Source organism: Leopardus geoffroyi, chromosome B1, assembly GCF_018350155.1.
Source record: "Leopardus geoffroyi isolate Oge1 chromosome B1, O.geoffroyi_Oge1_pat1.0, whole genome shotgun sequence".
NCBI lineage: Eukaryota > Metazoa > Chordata > Mammalia > Carnivora > Felidae > Leopardus > Leopardus geoffroyi.
Genome location: NC_059327.1, coordinates 205,789,561 through 205,817,160, shown reverse-complemented (window position 1 = coordinate 205,817,160; position 27,600 = coordinate 205,789,561). Strand labels below are relative to the sequence as shown.

The window sequence follows — 27,600 nt, the reverse complement described above, 5'->3', positions numbered from 1 at the left end:
AGGGCGATTCCCCAGAGGAGGGGGCGGCTATGAGCTACTGGTCCCCAGCACACACAGAAGCCGAGGACAGAGGCACCGTCCAGTAAGGGGTCTGGAACGGCGCCTCAACAACGTCTTGGAGTGTACTTCGCACAGGGACACCCTAGTCCAGGAAGTCAGCTTGACCTTCTCTAGGTCACTTAGCGATGTAACGGCGGCCCAACTTGAAGCCCAGCTCAGAGAAGGCGCCCGCTGCTCAGACCTGCCCAAGAAAGGTGAGGGTTCTGACAGCGAAGGCACTAGACTCAGGAGGCTGAGGTGACACATGCGAAAGCTCCCGGCAGGAGGAATGGCACACGGTAGGTTTTCCTACCCGCGGGAAACACACCCAGCACCTCCATCTGGAAAGCGGGGGCGGGGCCTCGCGGGCGGGAGGGAAGGCGCAAGCGCGCGCGCCGGAAGTACTCGCAAGGGGACTCTGGGATTACCGGCACCCGGAAGCGTCCGTCTGTTTTGCATATTTCTGGCGCGCCGGCGGACGTGATGACGCCACGAGGCGCCGCCTGTTACGCGTGCCAGTTCAAGCTTGTTCAGGGGCTGCTCCCGGAAGCAGCCGGTGCCGAGGGAGACTTGGGAGGGAGCTCGCAATTGTGAGGGGTGGGGGAGCACGGGTCCTGGCCCCGCGGGTGGGCACGATGCGGCTGGGCTCCGGGACCTTTGCCGCCTGCTGCGTAGTGATCGAGGTGCTCGGGGTCGCGCTCTTCCTTCGGGGATTCTTCCCGGCTCCGGTTCGTTCCTCTTCTAGGACGGAGCACCAAGCAGAGCCCCCAGCGCCCGAACCCTCCACTGGTACGGACCCCTCCCCGGCCGTCTCCGCTCCCCTGGCCCCACTTTCTGCAGAGAACCCTCCTTATGAGCCTCGCCTCTTGGACTTCTCGGGCTACCGGTGCTCGTCTCTTTCATTCTGGTCTCCACACCCAGGAGCCCCCTTTTTACCGCCCCAGCCTCTTTCTGTATCGTTTTGTGGCAACCACCGCTACTAGCCCGCCTCGAATCTCCTCCCTGGTCGCCGCAAAGAAAGCCATCCGCATCCTGGTTCTTGCCTCCCCCCGGGTCTGCTCATCCAGCTAACACCCCCGCCCCCTTCCCTGGACAGGCCTTTGGGTCACTCCCTTTTCTAGGCGCCTTTTTTGGTTAATGAGACATAACAGGTAAGATACTTGCTGACCCCTCGCGTTTTCTTCTATGACATTCTTCTAAGAGGTTGGTTTTTGTTTGTTTGTTTGTTTTATTCTCCCCAGTAGCCCTCACCTACCCAGCAGTACAAAAGGTTCTCCCGCTTGGACCAGGGCCACGCAATACCAGCCACTGACCATGTAAACACAATTTGTAAATGCTTCCCTATCTGCTACCTGCAACACTGTTTTGAGTCAGTCTCCCTAAAGGTCCAGTTTTCAGGACCTTCACGAAGGGACTCCCCTTCTCCAGTATTCACCATGCAGAGGGCAATTTACTGCTTCATACTGGGGCTCTCAGTGTATTTGTCAACCCCCGCATTGTCTACCAGTAACAGGTCCTTTTCTTTGGATTGAGGTAGGTAGATATGACAATATGTATGGTGCAAAAGTAGATTACAAGCTGCTTGGATGCTAAGTACGGCTTAAATTTCAATTTCCTTTTTTCTTTCAAACCTTTTTAGGAGCCAGTTCCAACTGGACCAAGCTCCCACCACCCCTCTTCAGTAAAGTTGTTATTATGCTGATAGATGCCTTGAGAGATGATTTTGTGTTTGGGTCAAAGGGTGTGAAATTTATGCCCTACACGACTTATCTCGTGGAAAAAGGAGCATCTCACAGTTTTGTGGCTGAAGCAAAGCCACCTACAGTTACTATGCCTCGAATCAAGGTAAATGGTTTGACTTCCTTTGTTATATATGGGTTGATCTTTGGGAGGTTTGAAGGGGCTGTACTCTTTTACCTGGAGTCCCAATTTTTACTAAGTAGAAGTTAGTTTGGTGTTGTCAACCTGGCTGGGACAATAAAATGCTGAAGAAGCCTCACAAGGTAGGCTAGAACTGAGACCTGTGATTTATGCCCCCTGTCAAGTAGCCAAAGTTCACACTTCATGGAAAGCGTAAAGTATTTAGATCCAGATCATTCAGGTCAGCCTGATCCAAGAGCTAGTGTCCTCCTTGCTAACCTGGTCTCTAATTGTCAGTGGGTCACCTACATTCCAGAAAGGAGCCTTTAGGGTTAATCCAGTTCATTCTTTTGACTTTATAGATGAGAAAGCAAACTCAGATAAGTTCGATGACTCGTCAACAATTGTGGTATGCACAGTGATCAAACCTGCATGATCTGGCCGTTTCTAGTGTTTCTAGTGAATACTTGTTTCAGGTATTCAGCCTAGTGAGTGTGGCTTTAAAGCACATGGTGCTTTACCCAAGAACTATGAGTTGAAGAAAAAAAAAAAAAAAAAAAAGTACAGCTTTATTGATTGGCTCAAGAACTGTTTATTAAGCAACTACTATGTGTCAGTATTGTAATGGGTATGCATTTGGGGGAAAATAGTATCTACCTTCATGGAGCTTTTAGTCACTTAGGAGAGACCTAGCCATTACACAAATGAGTAGACAAATTAATGTTCACTTTTAAAGTGTGATTAATGCATGATGAGAAAGAATAGGATGTGATGCTCATTGCTGGGTGGGTTGGGAGGAGCCCCAACTTAGATTGAGGGTCAGAAAAGCCTATCTGAAGAAATTACATTCAAGTTAAGCTGAGGATGAGTAAGAGGAGGCAGCAGAAAGGGACAGAGGAGCTTAAAAGTTTGTGACTCTGTTGCTAGCATGGTATAAAAGTCCTGGCTAAGCCTTACATCTATGGCTGATCATGTGACACGTCAGTATTTGATGAGACGGAGCCACTTCTTGATTCAAAGCTTGGGGCAGCATTTAGTAGGTACTCAGTAACTTTACTGGATGGATAAAACAGCCTGGGATTGTAAGGATTAAAACCACATCTTTCGTTGGCTCTTTTTCTGGAGTTTCCCACTCTCTGCCACTTTTGGATGTAGTGTGTCCGTCTTTAAGCAATATTTATTGAGTATCTTCTGTGTACCACACAGTTTTAGATAAGAGGGATTCAGTGAGGAACAAGACAGCAAGTGCCCTATCCTCATGGAGCTTAATTTCTGATTGAGGGGACAGAAAATATGTAAGTATACAAATAAATAATCAAAGTTTCAGAAAGTGATAAGTGCTATGGAAGAAATCAGGGAGGAGAACATGATGGAGTGATGAGGAGTGGGAGGTGGGGAACACCTTTAGTCAAGAAGCTCAGGAATGGTCTCTTAAGAGTGCTCCTTCTGTTGAGCCCAGTCTTGTGAAAGCTGGAAGAAAAACATTCAGGCTCCTTACCATCAGGAGCACTGTCTTTATCTATTCTATCAGAAGTATGGAAGGAACCCGTTCCTCCTTCGTTCTGCTAAGAAAAGTATTACTAGGAATCTGAGCAGGTGTGTAACAAAATGTGTAAATGGGTGTGCAGACCTGTATGTGGGCCACTGTGGTTCTTAGGGCCTCCCGTCTCCAGCCCATTTGTGTCATTTCACGAAACCGGTGTTTTGTTTCATTTTGTCTGTTTTGTCTTCAGTCCTTTACGGGTTCTTGGTCCTCGTTCCTCATCAAGGAGGAGCTAGAACAGGAAGTCCATACTGGAGTTAGGGTTACACAGCTCTAGAATTTGGTAGGATTGGGTAGTGTTGGCTAAGGAGTGTGTCCCCTACCCTGCCTTCAGTTAGGGAAGGGACTTCAGTAATCTCAAAGTGTTGATGCAGTTGTCACAAAATGCTGACCTAAATGACTCCAGACTAATGCCCCTCATAGCGTTTTGTCGTGTTAACTAATATGTGACTGCCTTTCCTTTCTTCAGGGAATTTATAGTCACAATAAGGAACAGGTACTGAACAACTGACTGCAGTGAGCACAGGCATTTTCTCATGTGCTGTCACAACAGCCCCATGTTAGGCTTCGGGAGGCAGGTACTGCCATCTTCTCCATTTTCCAGATGAGGAAACAGGCTTGGGGTGGTAAAACCACACAGGTGACATCAGAAACCAAGCCTAAGCCTATGTGTGTGTGGCTCCAGAGCCTCTGCTGGTCACAGTGAGTTTACACAGCAGTGCTGCCCAATAGAGTGACCAGGCCACATCCTCTTCCAGTAGTCTCTGCAGAGCCCTCCTTCAGTCTCAGAAGGCAAGAAACTACTATTCCCAAGGCCACAGCAACCACAGGAAGACCTCCAAGGTGATGTCAGGCTTGGGCTCTCACTTAGACTTCCCAGGGCTCTCAGCTGCCTGCATGCCTCCTGCAGGCATGCAGGAGGGTGAAGGGTACTAAATAGTCCCTGCCCTCCTTGAAAATGTCAGTGCAAACCCAGCCTAGTATGAGAAGGAGGCAAGTGCCTTATAAAAGCCCCTGGGAAAAAGATGGACAGATTAGACCACGTGGAAACAGAAAACCTTTATGTGGTGGAAGACACTATAAACTAAGTCAACTGACAAATGATAAACTTGGAAAAATCATTTACAGCTGAGATCACAAACAAGATGTTCAGCCCGTGATGTGTAAAGAGAATGTGATGGAAAACAATCCAGTGGCAAAGGATATAAAGAACCCCACAAAGGAAGACATTGAAATGGCGAGTAAACATAGGAAAAGATGTCTTTACTAGTAATCAGGGCAAAGCAAACAATCAATCCGTAAACCCAGTTTTTGTCTATCACGTTGTAAAAACTTAAAGACTGGTGATGACCTCTTCCTCACACGAAATCAGGTGGACAGATACTCTCAACACTGAGCCAACCCCTGCACTGCCTGTCCAAACAAAGCAGCTCGTGGTGCGCTGGCTTAAACTCTGGGTGCTAACCCAGGCCTTGAGGCTACGTGGTCCTGTCCCTGTTTACCTGTCCACCCTCATCTGAGCTGCCTTCCCTCTTCCTGTGTCATTCATCCACAAGGATCCCCATAGCTCTCCGTACCCCAAGTGTGCTGCCCTCCTTCAACCTTGGGGCCTTCACAGATTGCGGTGCTCCCCCTTGGAAAGCCCCACCTCACCTCCCTTCCCCTCCCCTAGACAACATGTCAGCCTTCAGATCTCCGCTCAGATGGCACTTCCATTGGAAGCTTTTTAAAGTAAATGTCCATTAAAATGGTCTTGGTCCAAATACTGGATTACTTTGTAGGTGCTAAAAAAGAAGCAGCAGCAGCAGCTGTGTGTTTTCTGGGGAAAGAAGTTCATGATGTGTTAGCGTTTGAAAAACAAAAGCAAGTTGTGGAATTATTTACATAGTTTGTTACCATTTTGGTAAAGAAAAATATGTACCTTTGTGATTGTACACGTACAGGGAAAGGTACGGTGTGATACTCCCCAAGAGTAACTGGTTACCTAGAAGCAGTAGGATTTCAGGGAGGGGGAGAGGCTCACATTTTAAAAAATAATTTCATTGAGATAGAATTTTCATACGGTGCATCGCATACATTTTTATGTGCACAGTTTGGTGAGATTTAACAAATGTGGTATAGCCATGCAACCACCACCACACTCTGGACTTTGATCCGCTACCCCAGGAGTGGTGGTTGTTGCTGTCATTTTGTTGGTTGGTTAGTGTAATCACTTGCCTAAACTCTTTCTGTAGAGTCTGTCTCCTCTGGAGTGCACAGTAACGGGTATGCTCATTTTTGTTTTAAATTCTTGTTTTTTATTTTTAAGCTGGTCTTCGGAAAGGTTACCCCTTGGTGAGCATAGTTAGTGGTTAGCCAATGATTGGTCAGAGGTTGTGCTTAAATGCATCATGCAGTGGGCCTTCCACCCTTTCCAGGGCTCTGTGTATGGTTTGTTCTCACTGTTCAGGCACCTAGTAAGCCTGCCTTCTCACTTCCTGTGTGAGCGGTGCCTTTTGCTCAGCTGGAAGGAACCGGTAACTAGGCACTGTCTGATCTCTCCTGAGTGCACACTCAGCCCCGTGTGTGCATCCAGATTTCAGGAATATGTGGGAGCTTACGGAAATATGCTATAGCTGTCCTTTATATATATAATATATATTATATATATTGTATATAATTTTTTGTCAAATTGGTTTCCATACAACACCCAGTGCTCATCCCAACAGGTGCCCTCCTCAATGCCCATCACCCACTTTCCCCTCTCCCCCACCCCCCATCAACCCTCAGTTTGTCCTCAGTATTTAAGAGTCTCTTATGGTTTGCCTCCTTCCCTCTCTGTAACTCCCCACCCCCCTTCCACTGCCCCTTGGTCTTCTGTTAAGTTTCTCAGGATCCACATATGAGTGAAAACATGGTATCTGTCTTTCTCTGCCTGACTTATTTCACTTAGCACAGTACCCTCCAGTACCATCCACGTTGCTGCAAATGGCAGGATTTCATGCTTTCTCATTGCCAAGTAGTATTCCGTTGTATATATAAACCACATCGTCTTTATCCATTCATCGCTTGATGGACATTTAGGCTCTTTCCATAATTTGGCTATTGTTGAAAGCACTGCTGTAAACATTGGGGTACATGTGCCCCTATGCCTCAGCACTCCTGTATCCCTTCCTAGTGGTGCTATTGCTGGGTGATAGGGTAGGTCTATTTTTAATTTTTTGAAGAACCTCCACACTGTTTTCCAGAGCGGCTGTACTGGCTTGCATTCCCCCTAAGAGTACAAGAGGGGTCCCATTTCTCCACATCCTCGCCAGCATCTATAGTCTCCTGATTTGTTCATTTTAGCCACTCTGACCAGTGTGAGGTGGTATCTCGGTGTGGCTTTGATTTGTATTTCCCTGATGAGTGATGTTGAGCATCGTTTCATGTGTCTGTTGGCCACCTGGATGTCTTCTTTGGAAAAGTGTCTATTCATGTTTTCTGCCCATTTCTTCACTGGATTATTTTTCGGGAGTTGGGTGAGTCCTTTATACATTTTGGATACTAGCCTGATATGTTATTTGCAAATTTTTTTTCCCATTCCCTCAGTTGCCTTTTGTTGATTGTTTTCTTTGCAGTGCCGAAGCTTTTTATCTCGAGGTCCCAATAGTTCATTTTTGCTTTTAATCCCCTTGCTTTTGGAGATGTGTCGAGTAAGAAATCACTGCAGCTGAGGTCAAAGAGGTTGTTGCCTGTTTTCTCCTCTAGGGTTTTGATGGTTTCCTGTCTCACGTTCAGGTCTTTCATCCATTTGGGGTTTATTTTTGTGTATGGTGTAAAAAAGTGGTCTAGTTTCATTCTTCTGCATGTTGCTGTGCAGTTCTTCCAGCACCATTTGCTAAAGAGACTGTCTTTTTTTCCATTGGATACTCTTTCCTGCTTTGTCAAAGGTTAGTTGGCCATACATTTGTGGGTCCAATTCTGGGTTCTCTATTCTATTCCATTGGTCTATGTGTCTGTTTTTGTGCCAGGACCATACTGTCTTGATGGTTACAGCTTTGTAGTAGACGCTAAAATCTGGGATTGTGATGCCTCCCACTTTGGTTTTCTTCTTCAATATTACTTTGGCTATTCGGGGTCTTTTGTGGTTCCATACAAATTTTAGGGTTGTTTGTTCTAGCTTTGAGCAGAATGCCGTGCAATTTTGATTGGGATTGCATTGAATGTGTAGATTGCTTTGGGTAGTATTGACATTTTAACAGTACTTATTCTTCCAATCCATGAGCATGGAACGTTTTTCCATTTCTTTGTGTCTTCTTCAGTTTCCTTCATAAGCTTTCTATAGTTTTCAGCATACAGATTTTACATCTTTGGTTAGGTTTATTCCTAGGTATTTTATGATTCTTGGTGCAATTGTGAATGGGATCAGTTTCTTTATTTGTCTTTCTGTTGCTTCATTATTGGTGTACAAAAATGCAACTGATTTCTGTACTTAATTTTGTACCCTGCGACTTTGCTGAATTCATGTATCAGTTCTAGCAGACTTTTGGTGGAGTCTGTCAGGTTTTCCATGTAGAGTATCCATGTCATCTGCGAAAAGTGAAAGTTGGACTTCTTTGTCAATTTTGATGCCTTTTATTTCACTTTGTTGTCTGGTTGCTGATGCTAGAACTTCCAACACTATGTTAAACAACAGTGATGAGAGTGGACATCCCTGTCATGTTCCTGATCTCAGGGAGAAAGCTCTCAGGTTTTCCCCATTGAGGATGATATTAGCTGTGGGCTTTTCATAAATGGCTTTTATGATGTTTAACTATGTTCCTTCTATCCCAACTTTCTCTAGGGTTTTTACTGAGAAGAGATGCTGTATTTTGTCAAATGCTTTCTCTCCATCTATTGACAGGATCATATGGTTCTTATCTTTTCTTTTATCAATGTGATGTATCACATTGATTGATTTGTGAATGTTGAACCAGCCCTGCAGCCCAGGAATGAATCCCACTTGATCATGGTGAATAATTCTTTTTATATGCTGTTGAATTCAATTTGCTAGTATCTTGTTGGGAATTTTTGCATCCATATTCATCAGGGATATTGGCCTGTAGTTCTCTTTTTTTGCTGGGTCTCTGTCTGGTTTGTGAATCAAAGTAATGCTGGCTTCATAGAATGAGTCCGCAAGTTTTCCTTCCCTTTCTATTTTTTAGAACAGCTTGAGAAGGATAGGTATTATCTCTGCTTTAAATGTCTGGTTGAATTCCCCAGGGAAGCCACCTGGTCCTGGACTCTTATTTGTTGGGAGATTTTTGATAACTGATTCAATTTCTTCACTACTTGTGGATCTGTTCAGATTTTCTATTTCTTCCCGTTTGAGTTTTGGAAGAGTGTGGGTGTCTAGGAATTTGTCCATTTCTCCCAGGTTGTCCAGTTTGTTGGCATATAATTTTTCATAGCAGGCCCTGATAATTGCTTATATTACAGAGGGATTGGTTGTAATAAATCCATTTTCATTTGTGATTTTATCTATTTGGGTCCTTTTTTCTTTTTGAGAAGCCTGGCTAGAGGTTTATCAATTTTGTTTACTTTTTCAAAAAAAACAACTCTTAGTTTCATTGATCTGCTCTACTGTTTTTTTGTTTTTGTTTTTGTTTTTAGATTCTATATTGTTTATTTCTGCTCTGGTCTTCATTATTTCTCTTCTGCTGGGTTTGGGATTTCTTTGCTGTTCTGCTTCTAGTTCCTTTAGGTGTGCTGTTAGATTTTGTTTGGGGGATTTTTTCTTGTTTCTTGAGATAGGCCTGGATTACCATGTATTTTCCTCGTAGGACTGCCTTTGCTGCATCCCAAAGGGTTTGGATTGTCACGTGTTCGTTTTCATTTGTTTCCGTATATTTTTTAATTTCTTCTCTAATTGCCTGGCCGACCCATTCGTTCTTTAGTAGGATGTTCTTTAACCCCTATGCATTTGGAGGTTTTCCAAACTTTTTCCTGTGGTTGACTTCAAGTTTCATAGCATTGTGACCCAGATGTCACTTTTAAATGTTAGGCCTTTCTCTTACCAGAAACAGCACTGACCCCTCAGGCAGCTGTAAGGTTGGCCTTCCTTGCTTCCAACATATCCCTGGCATGGGACTTCTCTGAGCAGCTCCAGGTCAGACGGATCCCCATGACTGCTATATCGCAGGGGTAGGAGAAGGGGAGCAGGCTATGTTAAACAGCACAGGGACTCACAGCTCTTCCTGAGATTCAGTAGTTTGTCTTAGATAAGAACTTCTCGATTTGTTTTATATCCTTGATGAGTTTCAAAGTCTGGAAATGGTTGCTTTTGGCAGTTTGGTCCCATTTATCATTGCTCTTATGGGAGGAGATATGCCAAGCTCCTCTGGCATTCCAGAAGTCAGGTTAATCCATATTTGCATTTTTGGCTGTTAAAGAAGTCCTGGAAAACTTAGTATGCCCGTTGGCACTGTCCAGATTTCTGTTTATTTCAGTACATAGGTCCCTGGGTGCCAGTATCATGGGTTGTTGGATAACTCCAGATCGTAGGAGACACGTGACCTGTTACAATGGCCTCTTAGACTCTATGCTAAAATGAGGGAGGTTGTTGACATAGCTCTACATCAGAAACGTATTGGCAATATGTCTCGCCTACCCTTTCTTCCCAGAAATTTCAGTAGGGTGTGTGTGTGTGTGTGTGTGTGTGTGTGTGTGTGTGTGTGTGTGGAGCAGGGGTGTCCCACCAGCAACCTGGGCCAGTTAACGATGGGAATTCCTGAGAGTTTTTGCTTAGAGACTGCTTTCCTCCCAGGTGTGTGTGAGAAGCTGTTCATCCACTCAAGGTGGACATTAGAACTGCTGTGTTGTAAGATCAGTACATGGAGTTTGCTCATCACACAGAGCAGATTTGAAGCTTAGGTGAGGACCTGACAGGTGGTTGAGTAAACAGATTTGTGTTTTTGATGCATAACACACTTTGCCGTCTGCTTCAGTTGCTGTAACTCACGGCTTTCCTGTCCACCACTGTCCTCCAGCTGCCCGCAGCCGCCTCCATCCTCCCATTGGCTGAAATACAACAAAGTCTTTGTGATCAAGTTTGCTAGCTTTGCCAGAACGTATGTGCAGCTTTCCCCTTTGTCTTAACACTGACCCACCCTCCAGTGTTGAGGATGCCCTAGTTTTATGCTTTCCTCTTTCATCCATAAAATGATTTTTGGCACCCTTTCCCTCGCTGTGCTTTGGATTCCATGGTCTAAGTTCTCGAATGTTTCCTCCTGCAGGCACTGATGACAGGGAGCCTCCCTGGCTTCATCGATGTTGTCAGGAACCTCAATTCCCCTGCACTGCTGGAGGACAATGTGATCACACAGGCAAAAGCAGCTGGGAAAAGAATGATCTTTTATGGAGATGAAACATGGGTGAAATTATTCCCACAGCATTTTGTGGAATATGATGGAACAACCTCATTTTTTGTGTCAGATTATACAGAGGTCAGGTTTTCAAATAAGAAAATTTTGTCATGATAGATGGAGTCTGATATACTCTTAGAGGCAACATCATTTTGTATGTGACTTTTACCCTCTTAGAGGCAACATTGTTTTGTATGTGGCTTTTATTAGTATATTGGGAGTAGTATGGAGAGGTTGTAAAAATTGTCCATTCATTCACATAATCAGTTACGGCCCAGGGACATGAACCCTGATGCAGTTGTGATCAAAATTCTCTTGGAACAGCCAAGCGCCTGTTGATGGGGGTACAGAGGATCAGGGCCAGCAAGGAGCCATTTAAGCTGAGTTTTGAGAAGTGAGTGGGGACTTCCCAAGTGGACAGAATGGCGGGCGCAGCATCTGTACAAGGCAGAGCCTGAGGACTCCGTCGCCTCTCTGGGATCTTTGAGGATGTTCTCCTGTTAGTGTGGTGGCATCCCCAGTGGGGAGGTGGGAGGACAGATGGTGAACTGGGCGGAGCCTGGTCCTGAGGGGCATTTCCCTGTGCTGGGAGTGCAGTCTCCAACAAGAAAGAGGGCATGATTAGTCCCGTAGTTAGAAAGCTGACCATGGCTGAGACCCTGGATGTCTCAATCAGGTGAGCATCTCACTCTTTATTTCAGCTCAGGTCATGGTCCCAGGATGGTGGGATTGAGCCCGCATCAGGCTCTGTGCTGAGTGTGGAACCTACTTGAGATTCTCCCACCCTCCCTTTCTCCCTCTGCCCCTTTCTGCCCACTCGTGTGCGCGCGCGCTCTCTCTCTCTCTTAAATAAATAAATAAATAAATAAATAAATAAATAAATAAATTTAAAGACAGTTGACCCTGGCCAACTCCAGAGGGAGTCCCCATAGAGTAGAGGCACACCACAGCAGCTCAATTTGCTGGGCCTCGTAGAGCATCTGCGGTCTTGCTTAGGCTGATATCCTTTCCTGAAGTTGACGTCTGTAGATGAAGCAGTTCCTGAGTTTTCTTGTCCTCTGTCTCATCAATTAGAGACCCTTCCCTTTGTAGTGACTTTTCAGTGGGCGGGAGGTGGGCCAGCTGAGTGGGCAGGGCTGACCAGGCTCACGGCTCTGTCGGTGGCTGCTCTGCTGGTTGCCGAAAGCTGTATCTTTCCTCCCAGAACAGCCTTCTCGTAGGACACTCAGCTTCACCCCAGAGGTCACCTGAACTCTGGCACCTGTGTGACCTGGTTATCTGCTTAGTGTTAGTTAACTCCCAGCATGGATCCTGCAGAATGTTTTTTTTAGAATAATACTTCTCATTGAAATTATCTGTATAACGTGTTCTATCTGTAACTTAGAAATGTGAAACGGTATTAGTAAAAGCTTAATCTAATGCTAATATTTGTTTATTTTTTTTATTTTTTTAATGTTTGTTTATTTTTGAGAGAGACAGAGACAGAATGTGAGTGGGTTAGGGGCAGAGAGAGAGGGAGACACAGAATCCGAAGCAGGCTCCAGGCCCCGAGCTGTCAGCACAGAGCCTGACGCGGGGCTCAAACTCACCGACTGTGAGATCATGACCTGAGCCGAAGTCGGACGCTCAACCGACTGAGCCACCCAGGCACCCCTTGTTTAATTTTTTTATGACAGCTTTTTCTGTTTGTTTATTAGGGTTTTTTGCTCTTTTCAGACTCTTAGTCCTGTTACCTAAAATAAATGCTTAGGTTTTAAAAGAACTGTATCACTTTCTCTTGGAGAGTGAAGATCAAGGGAAACGAGGAGCTATTCGTACGTACTTTTCCCCCTTTACAGGTGGATGATAATGTTACAAGGCATTTGGATAAAGTATTAAAAAGAGGGGATTGGGATGTGCTAATCCTCCACTACCTTGGGCTGGACCACATCGGCCACATTTCCGGGCCCAGCAGCCCCCTGATCGGGCACAAACTCAGCGAGATGGACAACATCCTGATGAAGATCCACACCTCGCTGCTGTCCGAGGTGAGGCTCACTGAGGAGCGCCGTGGAGTGCTAGAGTCACTGTGCCAGCGTCTCCTAGGAGAAGCCAAGTTCCTGAAGTGGACTTGGGACCTACGTGAATGCCACGCCCACCATCATTCAGTTCACCTGTAAGCACAGAGCACAGGCTCAGCCTCCAGCAGCTCTGGTTTTGTCTGCCACTCACCCATTTAAGCAGCTACTAGTTCCAGAATGCCTTTTATATCATTGTTCCTGTCTGGGCATCTGTGGAGCTTATACTCTTGCCAGGAAGGACAAACAAGGGGCATAATAAATGAATACATAAGTATACTGGAAAGTGAATAGTGCCAGAGGAGAGCATAGGGCAAGAGGTGGGAACAGCATCTGAGAGAGAAGTTGTGATTTTAAACGGTGAGATGAAAGCAGCTGTCCTTCAGGACGTGTGAGATGTGAGCGGAGCCTTGAAGGGGGAGGGGCGGATACGCCATCTGTGAAGGTGCGTTCCAGGTGAAGAGGCAGCAGCGGTAAGGCAGAGCCTGCTGGGCACATCCAAGAACAGCAAAGGTCCTTTGCTGGAACGCTGGGGCTAAGGGGCAACCCCGTTTGACACACAGGAGACAGGCCTGACAAGGAGGGCACCTTGGCTCTCGCAGCTCGGCAATGGCAAAGACAGAAACCAAGCTCAAATCCTCTGCCTTCGGAGGCCCTAAGTGTAACCCTCCTGGGCTCTGTGACCTCCAAGTGATTCTGTTTGTTTTATTTGTGGTACTCTTTGACTTTAACCCTTTGATCTTGTAAGCTCATAGGTTAAAAAAAAGTCTAACATGTTTAGAAAGAGCTACTATTTATAAAGTACAGCTAAAATCTAAAGTTTTTCCTTAACAAGAGCATGCGTTCTCCTCAGTCTGAATGCAACTGAAGTATTTTTCCTTTGCATTGTAGGAAAGAGAGAATCTTTCGCCCAATTTGCTGGTTCTTTGTGGTGATCATGGAATGTCGGAAACAGGAAGTCACGGGGCCTCTTCCATGGAGGAAGTTAACACCCCCCTGATCTTAATCAGTTCTGCATTTGAAAGAAAGCCTGGTGAGGATTTAGGAATGTTTACTATTTTCCTTTTTTTTTTAATGTCTATTTTTAAGAGAGTGAACACGTGTGTACAGCAGGAGGGAGGAGGCGGGGCGGGGGAGGGTGGGTAGAGAGAGGGGAGGACAGAAGATCCAAGCAGGCTCCATGCTGACAGCACAGAGCCCGATGCAGGGCTTGAACTCATGAACCATGAGATCATGACCTGAGCTGAAGTTGGACACTTAACCGACTGAGCCACCCAGGCGCCCCGGAATGTTTACTGTTTTAAAACCGTATTTTACGTAACTTCTTTCTATAGTCTGATTTTAAATTTAAAAATCAATTTTTGGAAGCTGGGTGTGTTTGAAATACCCTGAGCAATGTGCAGATGAGAAGTAGTGGGACAGGGTGCAGCCAGGGTTTGGAGTTTACATTTCTTACCCCGATTCTTATAATGCAGGCATTTCTTGTGGAAATTTTGTCGTATGAATGTCACTGCCTGAATATCTGGATGTGTTAATAAAAATTACCAGCAGCTTGGAGACATCTGAACACATATATGAACTAAAAGAAAGAGACGTTAGTAATTAAAATTTTTATAAACTATCCATCTTTGGAAACTATTAAGGGTCAGAGCAGGACTACCTGAGGGCCCATCTTTCAGCATTAAGACACCCAACTCTCCACCCCAAACACACACGGGCAGCTCTGACCCATGCAGGCCGGCCTGCTTCACAGCCATCTGCCCTCCCTCACCCTGCACTTGAGGCTGGCCTCTGCCTCCTCGCTTTACCACACGCTCACCTTCGCCCACCAGGTATTTCTGAGTTGAACACTCTGGCTTCCTTTCACGGAACCCTTCCATACCATTTGGCACTTCTGACCCCTAGTTCTGGGACCTCCCATTTGTCTGGTTTTCCTCCTAACTCTCACTTTGGCATCTAGTCAGCTGTCTTTCTTCTCTGATCTCCGGTCTCCAGACTGTCTACTCAGCTGCCTGTCTGACACCTCCACTTGGGTCTCCCACAGGTAGAGCAAATATGACAGCTTCACATCCTAATCTGCCCTCTCATGTTGCTCTGCCAGCAAATGGCACCTTCGTGTGATTCTTCCAATCGGAAACCTAGGTGTCTCTCTTCACCCTCCTTCCCCCTTGCTCCCCACATTCCAGACCATCCCCGATCTCCCGTACATAAAACCTTTCGGTAGCTAAACTTTGGGTCAAGTAAGTCCTACGTGAGGTTTCTTTCCTACCTCCCAGCTTCATCCTGAGCCATATTCATCACTATTCACTATGTCCTGTCCTCTGCCCTTCCCATGGGTCCTCCAAGCGACAAGCTCTTCCCCACATGCCCCCGACTCTGTCGCCACATCAGATCCAGTCATCCTTGGTTTCATCGGACATCAGTTGCTCGTCCACGAGACTAAATTGCCTTCCCCCTGCTCATTTTTCACAGCATTCTGTGCATCCTTCCATCATTCTTTGCCTAGATTGTAATTAAAGACTTGGATGTGACGCGTGTAATATCTGCCTCCTCTCTGCACTTCAGCTATAGTCGGGCATGACCTAGTCTATTTTGTTCATTGGTACATGCCTGCCTTGGGCCTAAACATTGCCTGGTATATGGTCAGTGCCAAAAAGAATTGTTGAATGAATGAATCTTCCACTTGCTTGAGGATTGGTTGGGGCAGAATCTGCACTGACTTCCTTCTGTCTTTTAATAGTGCTTTCTCCCCTCGGACATCTGACCCCCTAAAATATAAGTCCTTGGCTCTTGTGACCTGGGCCTTTCCATTCTAGGTGTCTTGCCTGCCTTCCAGTGAAGGCTCTACTCACCAGAGCACCAACTTCCTACACCTGACTTTCCCACACTGTGTACCCAAAGCAGGGTCCTGTGTGGCTCCCCTATACCTGAGTGAGAGCCCATGCCAGAAACAGTCTTTCCACTCATCCATCCATTGGAGGTACGCTGAGTACCTGTAGTGGGCCAGGCACTGCGCCGGACACTGTGGGCAGCCTTCGCCCTCAGGGGCCTCGTAGTGTGGGGAGGAAGAGAGACAACCAAGTGGGTGGTTTTTATTGTGCATTGTTAGGTTATTGTTGAACTACAGCGTTGAAGTTTCGTCTTCAAGGTGGGCATTTAAGAATCTCCTTGGGAGGCCTGGCTGCGTCTTCAGAGCCAGGAGCAGCCAGGGCAGCTGCATGCGCAGGATGCCTGATAACTGACCGCAGTGCCAGCGGTGGGTGGGTTCCAAGCTTTTTGTTATCTGTACATTTGTTTCCGGAATGTAGTCTCATTATGCTGATTTTATGAGCCAGGACTGCGCTGTATCTAGTTCGCTCAGAGTCAGTATTAATTTTAGGACAGTGCATGTCCAGTCCCCCTGCCCCCAGCACCGCCCTTACACAACCGCTGATCTTTTTTCCACCTGTATAGATTTGCCTCTTCTGGACATTCATGTACATGGACCCTGTAGTACCGGGCCCTGTGTGAGTGGCTGTTGATTACTGAGCATGATGTTTTCAAGGTTCTTCCACAGTCTATCGGGTATCAGGACTTCACTCCTCTGTTTGGCTACATTGTTGTGCGGATAGACCACATTGTGTATCCGTGCATTAGCTGATAGATACATGGGTTGTTTCCACTTCTCAGCTGTTAGAAATAATGTTACTGTAAACATTTGGAAAGAAGTTGTGTGCACAGATGTTTTCAAATGGTGTTGTTTTCTTTTGCCAATACAGCTTTGCCCCTACGTCCCTCCTCTGTGCTGTTATTGTCAAATATGTTATATTTTTGCATGTTACAAACTGAAGACATAACTGTATATGTGTTTTATATAATAGTTTTTTAATTTAGTAAGAAGGTAAATACGTTTTTATGTGTTCTATAATTGTATAATTACTTTTACTGATGCTCTTTGCTTCTTTTATGGATCAAAAATTAACCATGGAGTCACTTGCTTTCAGCCTAAAGAACTTCCTTTAGTATTTCTTTTTTTTTTTTTTTTTTTTTTTTTTTTTACGTTTCTTTATTTTTGAGACAGAGAGAGACAGAGCATGAATGGGGGAGGGGCAGAGAGAGAGGGAGACACAGAATCAGAAGCAGGCTCCAGGCTCCGAGCCATCAGCCCAGAGCCCGACGCGGGGCTCGAACTCACGGACCGCGAGATCGTGACCTGAGCTGAAGTCGGACGCTCAACCGACTGCGCCACCCAGGCGCCCCCCTTTAGTATTTCTTATAGTCCAGGTTTGCTAGCAATTAATAGTTTCTTTTTTATTTTGTTTTTGTTGTTGTTGTTGTTGTTTTTACCCTGGGTGTCTTTATGTTGCCTTCATTTTTGAAAGATAGTTTTGCTGGATGTAAGACTCTTAGCTGACCATTCTTTTCTCTTCCAGTACTTTGGATATGCTATCCCACTGCCTTCTGGCCTCCACAGTTTTGGATGACACATCATCCCAGTCTACCTGGGCTTCCCTTCTCGTCTTTCAGAATTTTTTTTTTAATTTTTTTTAATGCTTAGCTATTTTTGAGGGAGGGAGGGAGGGAGAGAGAGAGAGTGAGCAGGGGAGGGGCAGAGAGAGAGGGAGACAGAGGATCCAAAGCAGGCTCCATGCTGACAGCAGAGAGCCCAATGTGGGGTTTGAACTCACAGACCATGAGATTGTGACCTGAGCTTAAGTCGAACGCTTAACTGACTGAGCCACCCAGCGCCTCCCGCACTTTTATTACGCTATGCATGTTTTGTGTTTATGCAACTTGGAGTTCATTGAGGCTCTTGGATGTGTAGATGAATAGTTCTCATCAAATTTGGGAATTTTTCTGTTTTTCAGATTGTATATTTTTTTATCAATTTGACTTTAAATTTGGTGATTCTTCCGCCAGTTCAAAATCTGCTATTCAACTATGGTGAATTTTTCGTTTCAGTTACTATATTTTCCATTTTCACACTTTCCATTTGGTTCTTTTCTTTATAATTTCTGTTTCTTTGTTGATAATCACTATTTGATGACAACATCGTCCTCAGACCTTCCTTTACTTGTTTATGCATAGTTTCCTGGAGCTCTTTGTGCATATTTATTGTGGCTACTTAAAAGACAGTCGGTCACCTCTAGCATCTGGGCCCTTCCCTGGGAGGTTCTGTTGCTTTTCCTTCTGGGTTTTACTTTCCTGTTTCTTTACATAATTACTCACAGTTTTCAATGAAAACTGAACATCTCAAATAATACATTGTAGCAACTCTGGATGCTGCAGGTCTGCCCACCCCCCAGCCCAGGCCTGTCTTCATTGTCGTTTCCTTGTTTATTTACTGAGTGCCGTGGCTTGACCATTTCAGTGAGGTCATCTCCCACAGCGTGAAGTCTGCTGTTGCTCCTGTGCGGGGACAGCAGCGCTGGGGTGACCGCAGACTCAGTGGCGCTCTGTTGCTGTCACACCCAGCTGTCAGGCTCCACTCACTGCCAGCTGACTGCCTTCTTTTCAACAGTTTGTGATAAATGTGCTTCACAATCTGATCTCCTATTTGAGCCCCTTTGAAGGGTTGTTTCTGAGGCCGTTCTCTGAGGCGGTTCTGAGCCTTCTTGCCGTCTTCTCCCCAGGCCCTCCTCTCTCTGAGCACTTAGCTGGCCTGTGGCTGTCACGAAGCTACCAGTCTCCTCTCAGCTGCCCACCTCCAAAGTCTCCATTGTTTTAAAGAGCATTCCTAGGTGTGAATTCACCACCTTCTGTTCCAAACAAAGTCAGTTCTTTTGTGGGGAGTTTTGCTGTTTTGTGGCCTGCCCTGGGCAGTTTCTCTGAGCCACGGTTTCTAGTTACGGGTGGTAACAACAGTCCCCTTCTCTTGGGGGCTCTGTGTAGTAGCCTCTGGTCTTTCTGCTAGCCTCTTCTGGGGGCAGCCTCCACCCGGCAAGACTGGTGTAAGGGTGAGTGGGCCCCAGTACTGTTGGCCTTTTATGTCTTGCATAGAAATTCTGGGTGAGGCGGGGCAGGAAAAGGTAGCTCCCAGCCGCTCAACTGCTGTTGAGGGTGTGCACTACATGGCCGAGGAGGATGCGCAATGCCGGCAGCCTGTTCCTCGCAGGCCCCGGGGGGAGAGGGAGCCCTGCGTTCTTCAGTGCACCCTCTCAGAGTAGTCTGTGTCCCACGGAGCTGCAGATGGCGGGGGGAGAGAGTGGGTCATGGTTCCTCAAGGGCCTCACACTCTCCCGTTCTTACCAAGCTGTAGATTTGCTTGAACAAAGGTTTCTGTATTTGCCGTATGCCCCCGGATGGTTTCCGGAGGCTATAAGTCATTGTGCTGCTGGTGGTTTTTATGCTCTTTACCAGTTATGCTTGTTCTCCTGGCAAGCTGACCCACAGAACTCCCCATGCCACCATTCCTAATAGGTCTTTGCAGGCTTATTTTTAGCCTACAAATTCATGTACATTTTTGTTGCTTGTTTTAATAATAAAAAAAAAAAAAAAAATCTTTCTCATGGTTCGTGAGTTCGAGCCCCGCGTCAGGCTCTGTGCTGACAGCTCGGAGCCCGGAGCCTGCTTCGGATTCTGTCACTCCCTCTTTCTCTGCCCCTCCCCTGCTCACACTGTCTCTCTCTGTCTCTTAAAAATAAATAAATGTTAAAAAAATGTAAAAAAAAAAATCTTAAGGCGTTTATTGATCTGAAAGATAAGCACTTTGGGATTGTGTGCCATGTGATTTCATACACCCCCAGCCTGCTACTGTCCACCCCCAGAGTTCCAACCTCCCAATAAAGAGAAGCACACATCTGGGTCCATCCAGGGTCAGGGGGTCCCAGAAGGAGATCATGCTTGTGCTTCACTTCCACATAGGGCAGAGCAGGTATATTTTGTCTCCCTCCTGCTACCAGGATGTAAACTCCATGAAGAGAGGGAGGGACTTTGCCTGTTCTTTCATATTCTGTCCCTCCAGCCTGGAATACTGGCACATCGTGGCTGTCAGTATTTGCTGACTGAATGTGTGAAAGGTGGCTTAGCTGTACAGAGCATGTTGCTAGGGCCAGTGGACATGAGGCAGGTGGGAGAAGGCCTGGCTGCTGGAGGGGGAGAATGATTTTCTGAAATGTGTTTCCTTCTTCCATGAGATAAAACCCACTCTGTAATGTGATCTGCCTTGTATTAGTATTACAGAATTGCAGTTATCAAAATATTGCTGGCAAGAGCTAGTCACACTAATCAATGGAGCAAAATCAAGAGGTGAAAAGTAGACCCCAGTAGCATTGCATTCGGTGACAAAAGGTGGCATTTCACAGCAGTGGAGAAAAGACAAGGCATTCCAGAAGTGATGTCATGCCCTTCTAGAAAAAAAAAAATTATGCTAGGAATCTACCTCATTCTTTAAACCTGTGTAAATCCCAGATCGAAACATTTCAATCTTTTTTTGAAACACTCTGTATTATGTGAGTTTTCAGACCTGCAAAAGTAGGCAAAGCCCGCCACCCAGTTTCAGTGTTCATGGGCCGTTACAGCCAATCTTACATCTTCCGTCCTTCTCGCTCACTTTCCTCTCCTTTCTTGCTCGGAAGTAGGTCTCTAGAAGATGTGTGCTCTTACTTTCTTAATGTAGCACGTTTAAAATATAGCATTAAGTCCTTAATTCATCAAATGGTCAGTGTGCAAATCTCCAACGTCGGTCTCCCTCTTTGGTTGTTTGAGCTGAGATACCAGTAAGATCCACGCCCTGAGATTGGTTGATGTAACCCTTTACACTCTCTTCCGTCTATAGGTCCCCGCTCCATCCTCTTTTATTTCCCACAGTCTATTTGTTGAAGAAGTGTGGCTATTTGTCCTGGGAGGTCTCTCCCTACACTGTCTGCTAGCATATCCTCTGTGAACCCTGTCTGACCAGGAGGCAGCTTCAGATCCCGTTCTGGTCTTCATAAGGCTGTTTCCAGCAGGAGGCACACAGTGTCTGACTGTTCGCTGTATTGTGAAGCCAGTAGCCACTGATGACCAACTAGGGCCAGTAATTCACTGGAGGTGGCAGACAGTGATATTTCAATTGAGTAATTCTTCATTAACCAGCCTGAATCATTCTGTAAGGAGAATCTTCCCCAATCTACTTTTGCTTTCCTACCGGTACCATTTATATAACAGAGACAGGATTAATGACGAGTTATTCTTCCCACTTATTTACCAGTTTCAGACCAACGATTTAGTTCACTGTGATTCACTAGCACACTTCATCTGTGACCAGTTAGGGTTTTGTGTTGTTATTGTTGTTGTTTAGTAGCATTGTGAACCCATGGATCTAAGTATATTTTGTTTCAATTCCCTATAAGTAATATTCTTTTTAATACTCAAATTGCGCCATCTTTGGCCAGTAGGAGCCTCTGATTCAGATTAGCTCCTGAGTCCTTCCAGCCTTGAGGTCTCAAACACCGTAGTCTCTCCGAGAGTTCTGTTGCTCTCCAGTCTGAAAAGGGTTCCAGCCTCCCATTGCACAGTTCCTTCCCTGGACCTGGAATCGGCTGCTTTTCCAAGATTCCCTAGTTCTGTTCAGGGGACAGGGATCTTTGAGGACCACTGTCTGGATACTGGCTTATTTGTCATTTCTGGACAAAGCAAGGAAATCTTTTTAAGATAAAAATGGTCTTGAGTTTGTATTGATACTTGCAATTCACATTCATTACTGTAAAATGAAAGTATTAGACCCTACGTCTTTTCTGTCTTCCTCCTAAGCTTAGAATCCTGGTTGTCAACGACCCTGGAGATGAGTATCACATAACGACCCAGAGTAATCTCAGAATAGCACTGGCACCACCACCAATATCAGCACCAAAATCAATTTAAGGTGGGATTTTTCTTTTGGTTTTGTTTTGCTTCAGATCAAAGCACTTAATATAAGAAAATACTAGAAGAAAAACAAATGAAAAAATTGGCATAGTTAGTTCTTTCTAAGTATAACCCAGAAGCCATCAGTGGAGGGTTGGTCAAGAAAAGATTAATATATTTGACCAAATCAAAAAGAAAAATTCTATACAACCAAAGTACCACAATGATAGTAAAACCTCTGCAAACCCACACTACAGTGTCTGAGGTACTCCCACCAAGCACCACCTACCTCTCCTGGGTAGACTTCCCTGGTCGCCCCCTCAGTCCGCCTCAGACCTTCGTTGTGGTTTCTGGGGGGTGGGGGCTGGGTATTCTCTTTACAGATGAGAACAGTCTGACTGTGTTGAGTTCTCACCCAAGGCGTCGGCTGGATAGTGGCAAAGCAGGAGCCTGATCCCAGTGTCCCGATGTCACACCCATTTCCTCTGCAAAGTTAGTAGCAAAGCAGGCCATTACCGGGGCTTGAAGCTCTTCAATTGCTCAGGCCGCCAGTAGGCAGACGTCTTGCTTGTTGGAGCTGGTTAGAGAACTAGGCCTAGCTGAATCCACCCTCACTCCGCTCTCCCCAGCACAGGTGCCTTCTACTGCTCAGGAGCTGCTAAAAAGTCTGTCCGTATCTCAGTGCTGTGTGGGCCTCTCTGAATCCACAGGGTAGGGCTGCCATACATCCTGCCGTCACCCTTGTTCAGGAGGTTGACTGTTGACCTCACCAAAGTGACCATCCCTCAGCATGTACAGAGCTACCTGCTGTCTCTGTGCGTATCCCGGGCTCTAAAACTCAGGCGGTACTGTTTCTTGTGTTGGTATCCCTCCTACATATCATACGCTGCTTTGGGGAAGGCACCATGCCCACACGGGATGAGTATTTAGTAATTTATTGACATAAGAACCAGGAAAGTGCTTTCTGTATGAATCTGCATAGAATGGCTCAAAGAGATGGATAATCGGTTGTAGAAGGTCAAGGGAATGGGGGTGCCTGGGTGGCTCAGTCAGGTAAGTGTCCCAACTCTTGATTTCAGCTCAGGTCATGATCTCTCAGTTCTGAGATCGAGCCCCATGTCAGGCTCCGCACTGGGTGTGGAGCCTGCTTAAGATTCTCTCTCTCTCTCTCTCTCTCTCTCTCTCTCTGTGTCTCTCCCTCCCTCCCTCTCCCTCTCTCTCCCTCTGCCCCTCTCCGATGCACACAAGACTGCATGTGCTCACTCTCTCTAAAATAAATTTAAAAAAAAAAAAGGTCTAGGGAATGACTACTGTCTCACACATCTGAGAGCCCATCACTCAAACCGTTTTCTTTTCTCTAGGTGACATCAGACATGCAAAGCATGTTCAACAGACTGACTTGGCTGCAACCTTAGCAATAGGCCTTGGTCTGCCGATTCCAGAGAACAGCGTTGGTAGTCTCCTGTTCCCCTCCATAGAAGGGAGACCAGTGAGAGAACAGTTGAGGTTTTTACATTTAAATGCAGTGCAGCTCAGCAAATTGTTGCAAGAGAACGTGCCATCATACAAAAAAGGTAACTCAGTTAATAGACAATGTTTCCACTACACCTGGTGTTTCCTCCGTTGTGTGTAGGTCATCAGTCTTTGTGCTTCTGTTTTATTAGAACCCTGATGAACACCATTAGCAACACCCACAGATACAGTTATCTATATCAAGTTCTTTCATTCAACAAATACGGAATTTTTTCACTAAGTTCCTGTTTGGCTGGGGACTATTACAAGCACTGGAGTCACAAGGGCTCTGCCCTCACGGAGCTTACCTTCCAGAGGAGAAGTAGCAGTAGGGTGGTGAGGAGTGCCTTAGGAAAAGGCTGTATGGGGGAAGGGATGGAGAATGCAGGTGGATGAGGGCTGTCGGGGCAGGCCTGGCCTTTGACACCGGGAGAGAACGTGTGGCAGATGCAGGGTTCTGCAGTGGGGACCTGCCTGCACCTTCAAGGGAGGACCAGGGGGACGGAGTGGCTGGAGCAGGGTGAACTGGGGCAAGGCAGAAGGAGATGAGGTCAGAGGGATAGGAAGGCCTTCTAGGCCCTGGAGAAGCTCTTGACGAGCTAGATGGGGAGCCCATGCAGCCGTTCGTGCCGAGTCTGAAATCTTCAAGCTGCATTTTCAAAGGCTCTCAAAGGCTCTCTCAGGTGCCCAGGTGGAAGGCTCTGCCTCGTGTGGTAGGAGAGTCCGAAGGCTGCTTCAGTGCCTCAGTGAGAGGTGGTGTGAGGGCCCAGGCAGTGGCAGTGCAATCCAGAACAAATGGCTGTATCCTGGATATATTTTGAAGGTAGTGCAAGCAGGATTTGGTGATGCACTGGATATAAGGTGCAGGTGAACCAGAGGCATAAGGAACAGCTTGGGGTTTTCATTAGAACAGTGGAAGAATGGAGTGACCGTTACTGAAACGGGGAAGGGTGTGGGAGGAGCAAGTTTGCAAAGCAGGGTGCTTGCCAGGTGAGGGGGTTGGTGTTGAGGAAGTCACGTAAATTAAGAAACTCAGGAAGGGAGGAGTGAGCAGCTATGTTGAGCGCTACTTAAGGTAAGCTAAAGTGAGGAACTGAGACTGGACCATTCATCTGGCAGGTGAGGTTGTCGGTGGCTTTGTCAGGAGCAGTGCATATGGAGAACTGGGAGAAAACCAGGCTGGAGTGGGGGCAGGGAAGGACCTGGGGCGTGGAAATGGCTGTTGTCTGAGGTGGGTGGAGGCCGACACAGGGTATATTGTTTCTAGTTTTAAGCTGGGAAAAACTAAGGGGTATTGATACTCTGGTGGGAATGATCCAGATCACGCCACGACCATCTTTTCGTATGATTTATCTGACCATCAAGGTATATTAAGGACAGCGTGTTTGGTGCTGGGACTGGGGCTGGTTTGGGAACTTAGAGGAAGTCAACTCCTAGTTTGAGGTGACATTCAGTGTGATGTTGGCAGCTTTTCCTTCTTGAGATAGCGGAGTACTAGGAAGTATGGTGATGCTGATGAGTTTGCGCTGAGACGTAGACTGGCCTTGAGCTGCTGGTGGACGACAAGCCCTGCAGGGACTAGTGGGGAGCCAGGTGTCCTGAATGGCTGGAGAGCCAGCCCCTGTCAGTGAAGAGGCTCCCAGTGAGCAACTGTGTGAAAATCTGGGTGAAAGTGAGGCCGGCTCTGGTGCACATTTCAGTCCCGACTAGAGACAGTGGTTACTTTGTTTCCAAAAATAACTTGTTTGGTAGCTTTTGCGAATTTGTTATTGGTAATGTGTGTCCTTTTTCCTACACTAACAACCAGCAAAACCCCAAACAAAACCACAGCGCTGGTTGTTGGCTTATTTCAGGAGTAGGTGGGTGTGGTGGGAGCAGTGGGTGTGGCGGGAAGCAGGCCCGTGAGATGGACCTAGGCGAGTCCCTGGAATGGGACAGCATTCTTGGGGCCTTACGCCCCTGGGATGCCCTTTGTCTACGTCAGCAGTGTTTCCTGAGACAAAACTGGGTATGTGTCTGACGCCAGAATTGATTTCAAGGCCTCCCCTAACATCCAGCCCAGTCTGATACAGCTTGCCCGTCGCTCCCCTTTCACGCCAGTGGGCCAGGCTTTTCTCGTCTCAAGACCTGTGCATGTGCTACTCTCATAGAATGGATGCTTTTCCCCACTGATCACCGGTGGATTCCTGGGCCACCTTCCACTTCAGCTTCAATATCAGGCCTTACTGTTCCCTACCCTCAACCCCAGATTTCATTCAGTTTCCTCAGTGTTACCAAAAGTCTCCCATGTTCCCCCGCTTTCCTCCATAGCATTTTTCACAATGTGCGCTTCCATGCACGTGTGAGAACCCAGCTGGATCATAGCCCCAGGCAGGCATAGCCCCGTGCCCCATGCCTTTGTGATTCTGGGTATAGACACCGGTGCCCCCACATCTCTGTGACTTCAAGGTGCGGGGGAGGGGGGTATAACAATTAAGGTTTCCATCCTGGACCCAGACTAATTGAGTTTAGATCCCAGCCGTCACACCTGCCAGCCTGTGGGCTGGTGTCCGAGTGCCTCCCCTCTGCCGTGGGCATGGCAGTCATCCCTATCTGAGGGTTAGGGTCATGCCTGCCATCAGCACTTGGTCGCCTGGTGCCTGCAGCAGCGGCGGGGCTGTGCTCAGGGTCATATAGCAGCCTTAACCCTAATCCTGAAAGGCATGGTTTAGACCACCTTAGAATGGCTCTGCTGGAAGTCAGAGGAGCACGTTAAATACCACGGAGTCGCAGAAAGGAAGTTCTTGCTTTTGCAGATGAGTTGAGTCACCGGTAGGTCTGGTCCAACTCCAGAAGGGAGCAAGGCAACTTCCTGACGCTGAGCTGCCTGCTGCTGCCATCCCAGAGGGGGAGCCAGCAGCAGTGGGGGCTGGGCTTCACCCAGCAGCTGTTCTGCCGGCCTAGCTTGGCGTTGGGGAGGATCATCTAGCCTGGCATCGTGGCAGGAGGGGTCAGGACTGCTGTCCCTTTCCAGAGAGGACTTGCAAAGAGGGAAACAGGTCAGAGATGGGTCCTCACAGTGTGTGAGCACTGGAAAGATTTTTAACACCGAGGACCTAATAATGTGACGCATTTCTGGGTTGTTTTTATGTTGCACGTTAAAGAAGAAGAAATGGGTGGAGAGAGATCGGGAGAGAAGGGGGAGGAAGAGGAGGAGGCAAAACCGGGTGTAAAAGGTAGAGACAGGGGGGCACATGCTTCTGTCCCTATTGGGTGCTGCTTTGTGCCTAGGGCTGTGGCGGGCTGGCAGGATGTCAGAGGATTCGTGAGCATCATCAGCTGTTAGTTTTACTGAAGGCGTTGCTGGCCACCCCCCAAGGAATAATTCACCTCCATTAGGTCTCAGAATTTATGCTCGCACTATATGCGTGTGAATAATGGAATACTCTGAAATGACATGTGCATCCTCTTGTCTGTGATTTGTAATGTAACCTTGTCCTCTTCTTGGTAGAGCCTGGGTTTGAGCAGTTTAAAATGGCAGAGAGGTTGCATGGGAACTGGATCAGACTGTACTTGGAGGAAAATACCTCGGAAGTCCTGTTCAACCTGGGAACCAAGGTTCGCAGGCAGTACTTGGATGCCCTGAGGACTCTGAGCCTATCCCTGAGCAGACAGGTGGCTCAGTACGACATCTACTCGATGCTGGTGGGGACCGTCATGGTTCTGGAGGTACGGCTGCTTGTGTGGAGTCATGGCTCGGCTGTTAAACTGATTTGATAACGCGGCCAGAATTTTGTAGTTTCAAGTGTGTAAAACACTTTTTTTTCTAAATATGGAAAACTACCAGTTTCTTTACTCGTTGAACTCTCTCATGGTGTGCCCTCATGCCCAGAGTACTGCCAGGCGTCAAGTATGCGTGCGTTCTTGGCAGCTCTTTACAAACCGTGCTTATGGGGCTTTCTTCTTCTGTTTCCAACGTTTGAACAGCTGGCACAAGGTCAGGAGGCAGGCTTTTTCTGACCGGTTCTCTCCGAGCCCATCAGTCATGGACACTGCTGCTGTTTTTCTCTGCCAGGTTCTAACCCTGCTCCTGCTCAGCATCCCGCAAGCACTGAGCAGCAAGGCTGAATTGGAAGTTCCTCTGTGGTCGCCTGTGTTTTCTCTGCTGTTTTATTTGATGTTTCTGGTTCTTTCTGCTCTTCACGTCATTGTGTGCACCTCAGCTGAGAGTTCCTGCTATTTCTGTGGCCTCTCCTGGCTGATGGCAGGTGGAGTGATGGTGTTGATCTCCGCACTGCTCTGTGCGGTTGTGTCTGCTCTTGCCAAGATGTTTGCCAGCGGAAAGCTCCTGAGCAAGGTAAGGCTGGTTCCCGCGCATGGGACGCTGTCTTCCTGGATCGGCCTTTTTCTCTTATCTCAGCTGATCTTTCATTCATCAGAC

The 27,600-nt window shown here is 46.9% G+C and overlaps 1 protein-coding gene across 12 annotated transcripts in view; it reads left to right on the top strand.

The window, feature by feature from the left end:
* Positions 1 to 521: 521 nt before the first annotated feature.
* PIGG (phosphatidylinositol glycan anchor biosynthesis class G) overlaps positions 522 to 27,600 on the top strand; it is a 44,054-nt gene continuing 16,975 nt past the window's right edge. For 3 of the 12 annotated variants that reach the window (XR_006711662.1, XR_006711663.1, XM_045474905.1), the window contains exons 1-8: positions 573 to 828; positions 1,679 to 1,884; positions 10,678 to 10,887; positions 12,645 to 12,833; positions 13,755 to 13,896; positions 23,030 to 23,242; positions 26,671 to 26,888; positions 27,235 to 27,516. Coding sequence is in view for 10 of the 12 variants with exons in the window: in XM_045474905.1 (XP_045330861.1) it covers positions 675 to 828; positions 1,679 to 1,884; positions 10,678 to 10,887; positions 12,645 to 12,833; positions 13,755 to 13,896; positions 23,030 to 23,242; positions 26,671 to 26,888; positions 27,235 to 27,516 (1,614 nt within the window). In the remaining 2 variants the exon portion in view is untranslated. The other 9 variants (XM_045474902.1, XM_045474899.1, XM_045474901.1 and 6 more) reach the window with 9 other exon arrangements.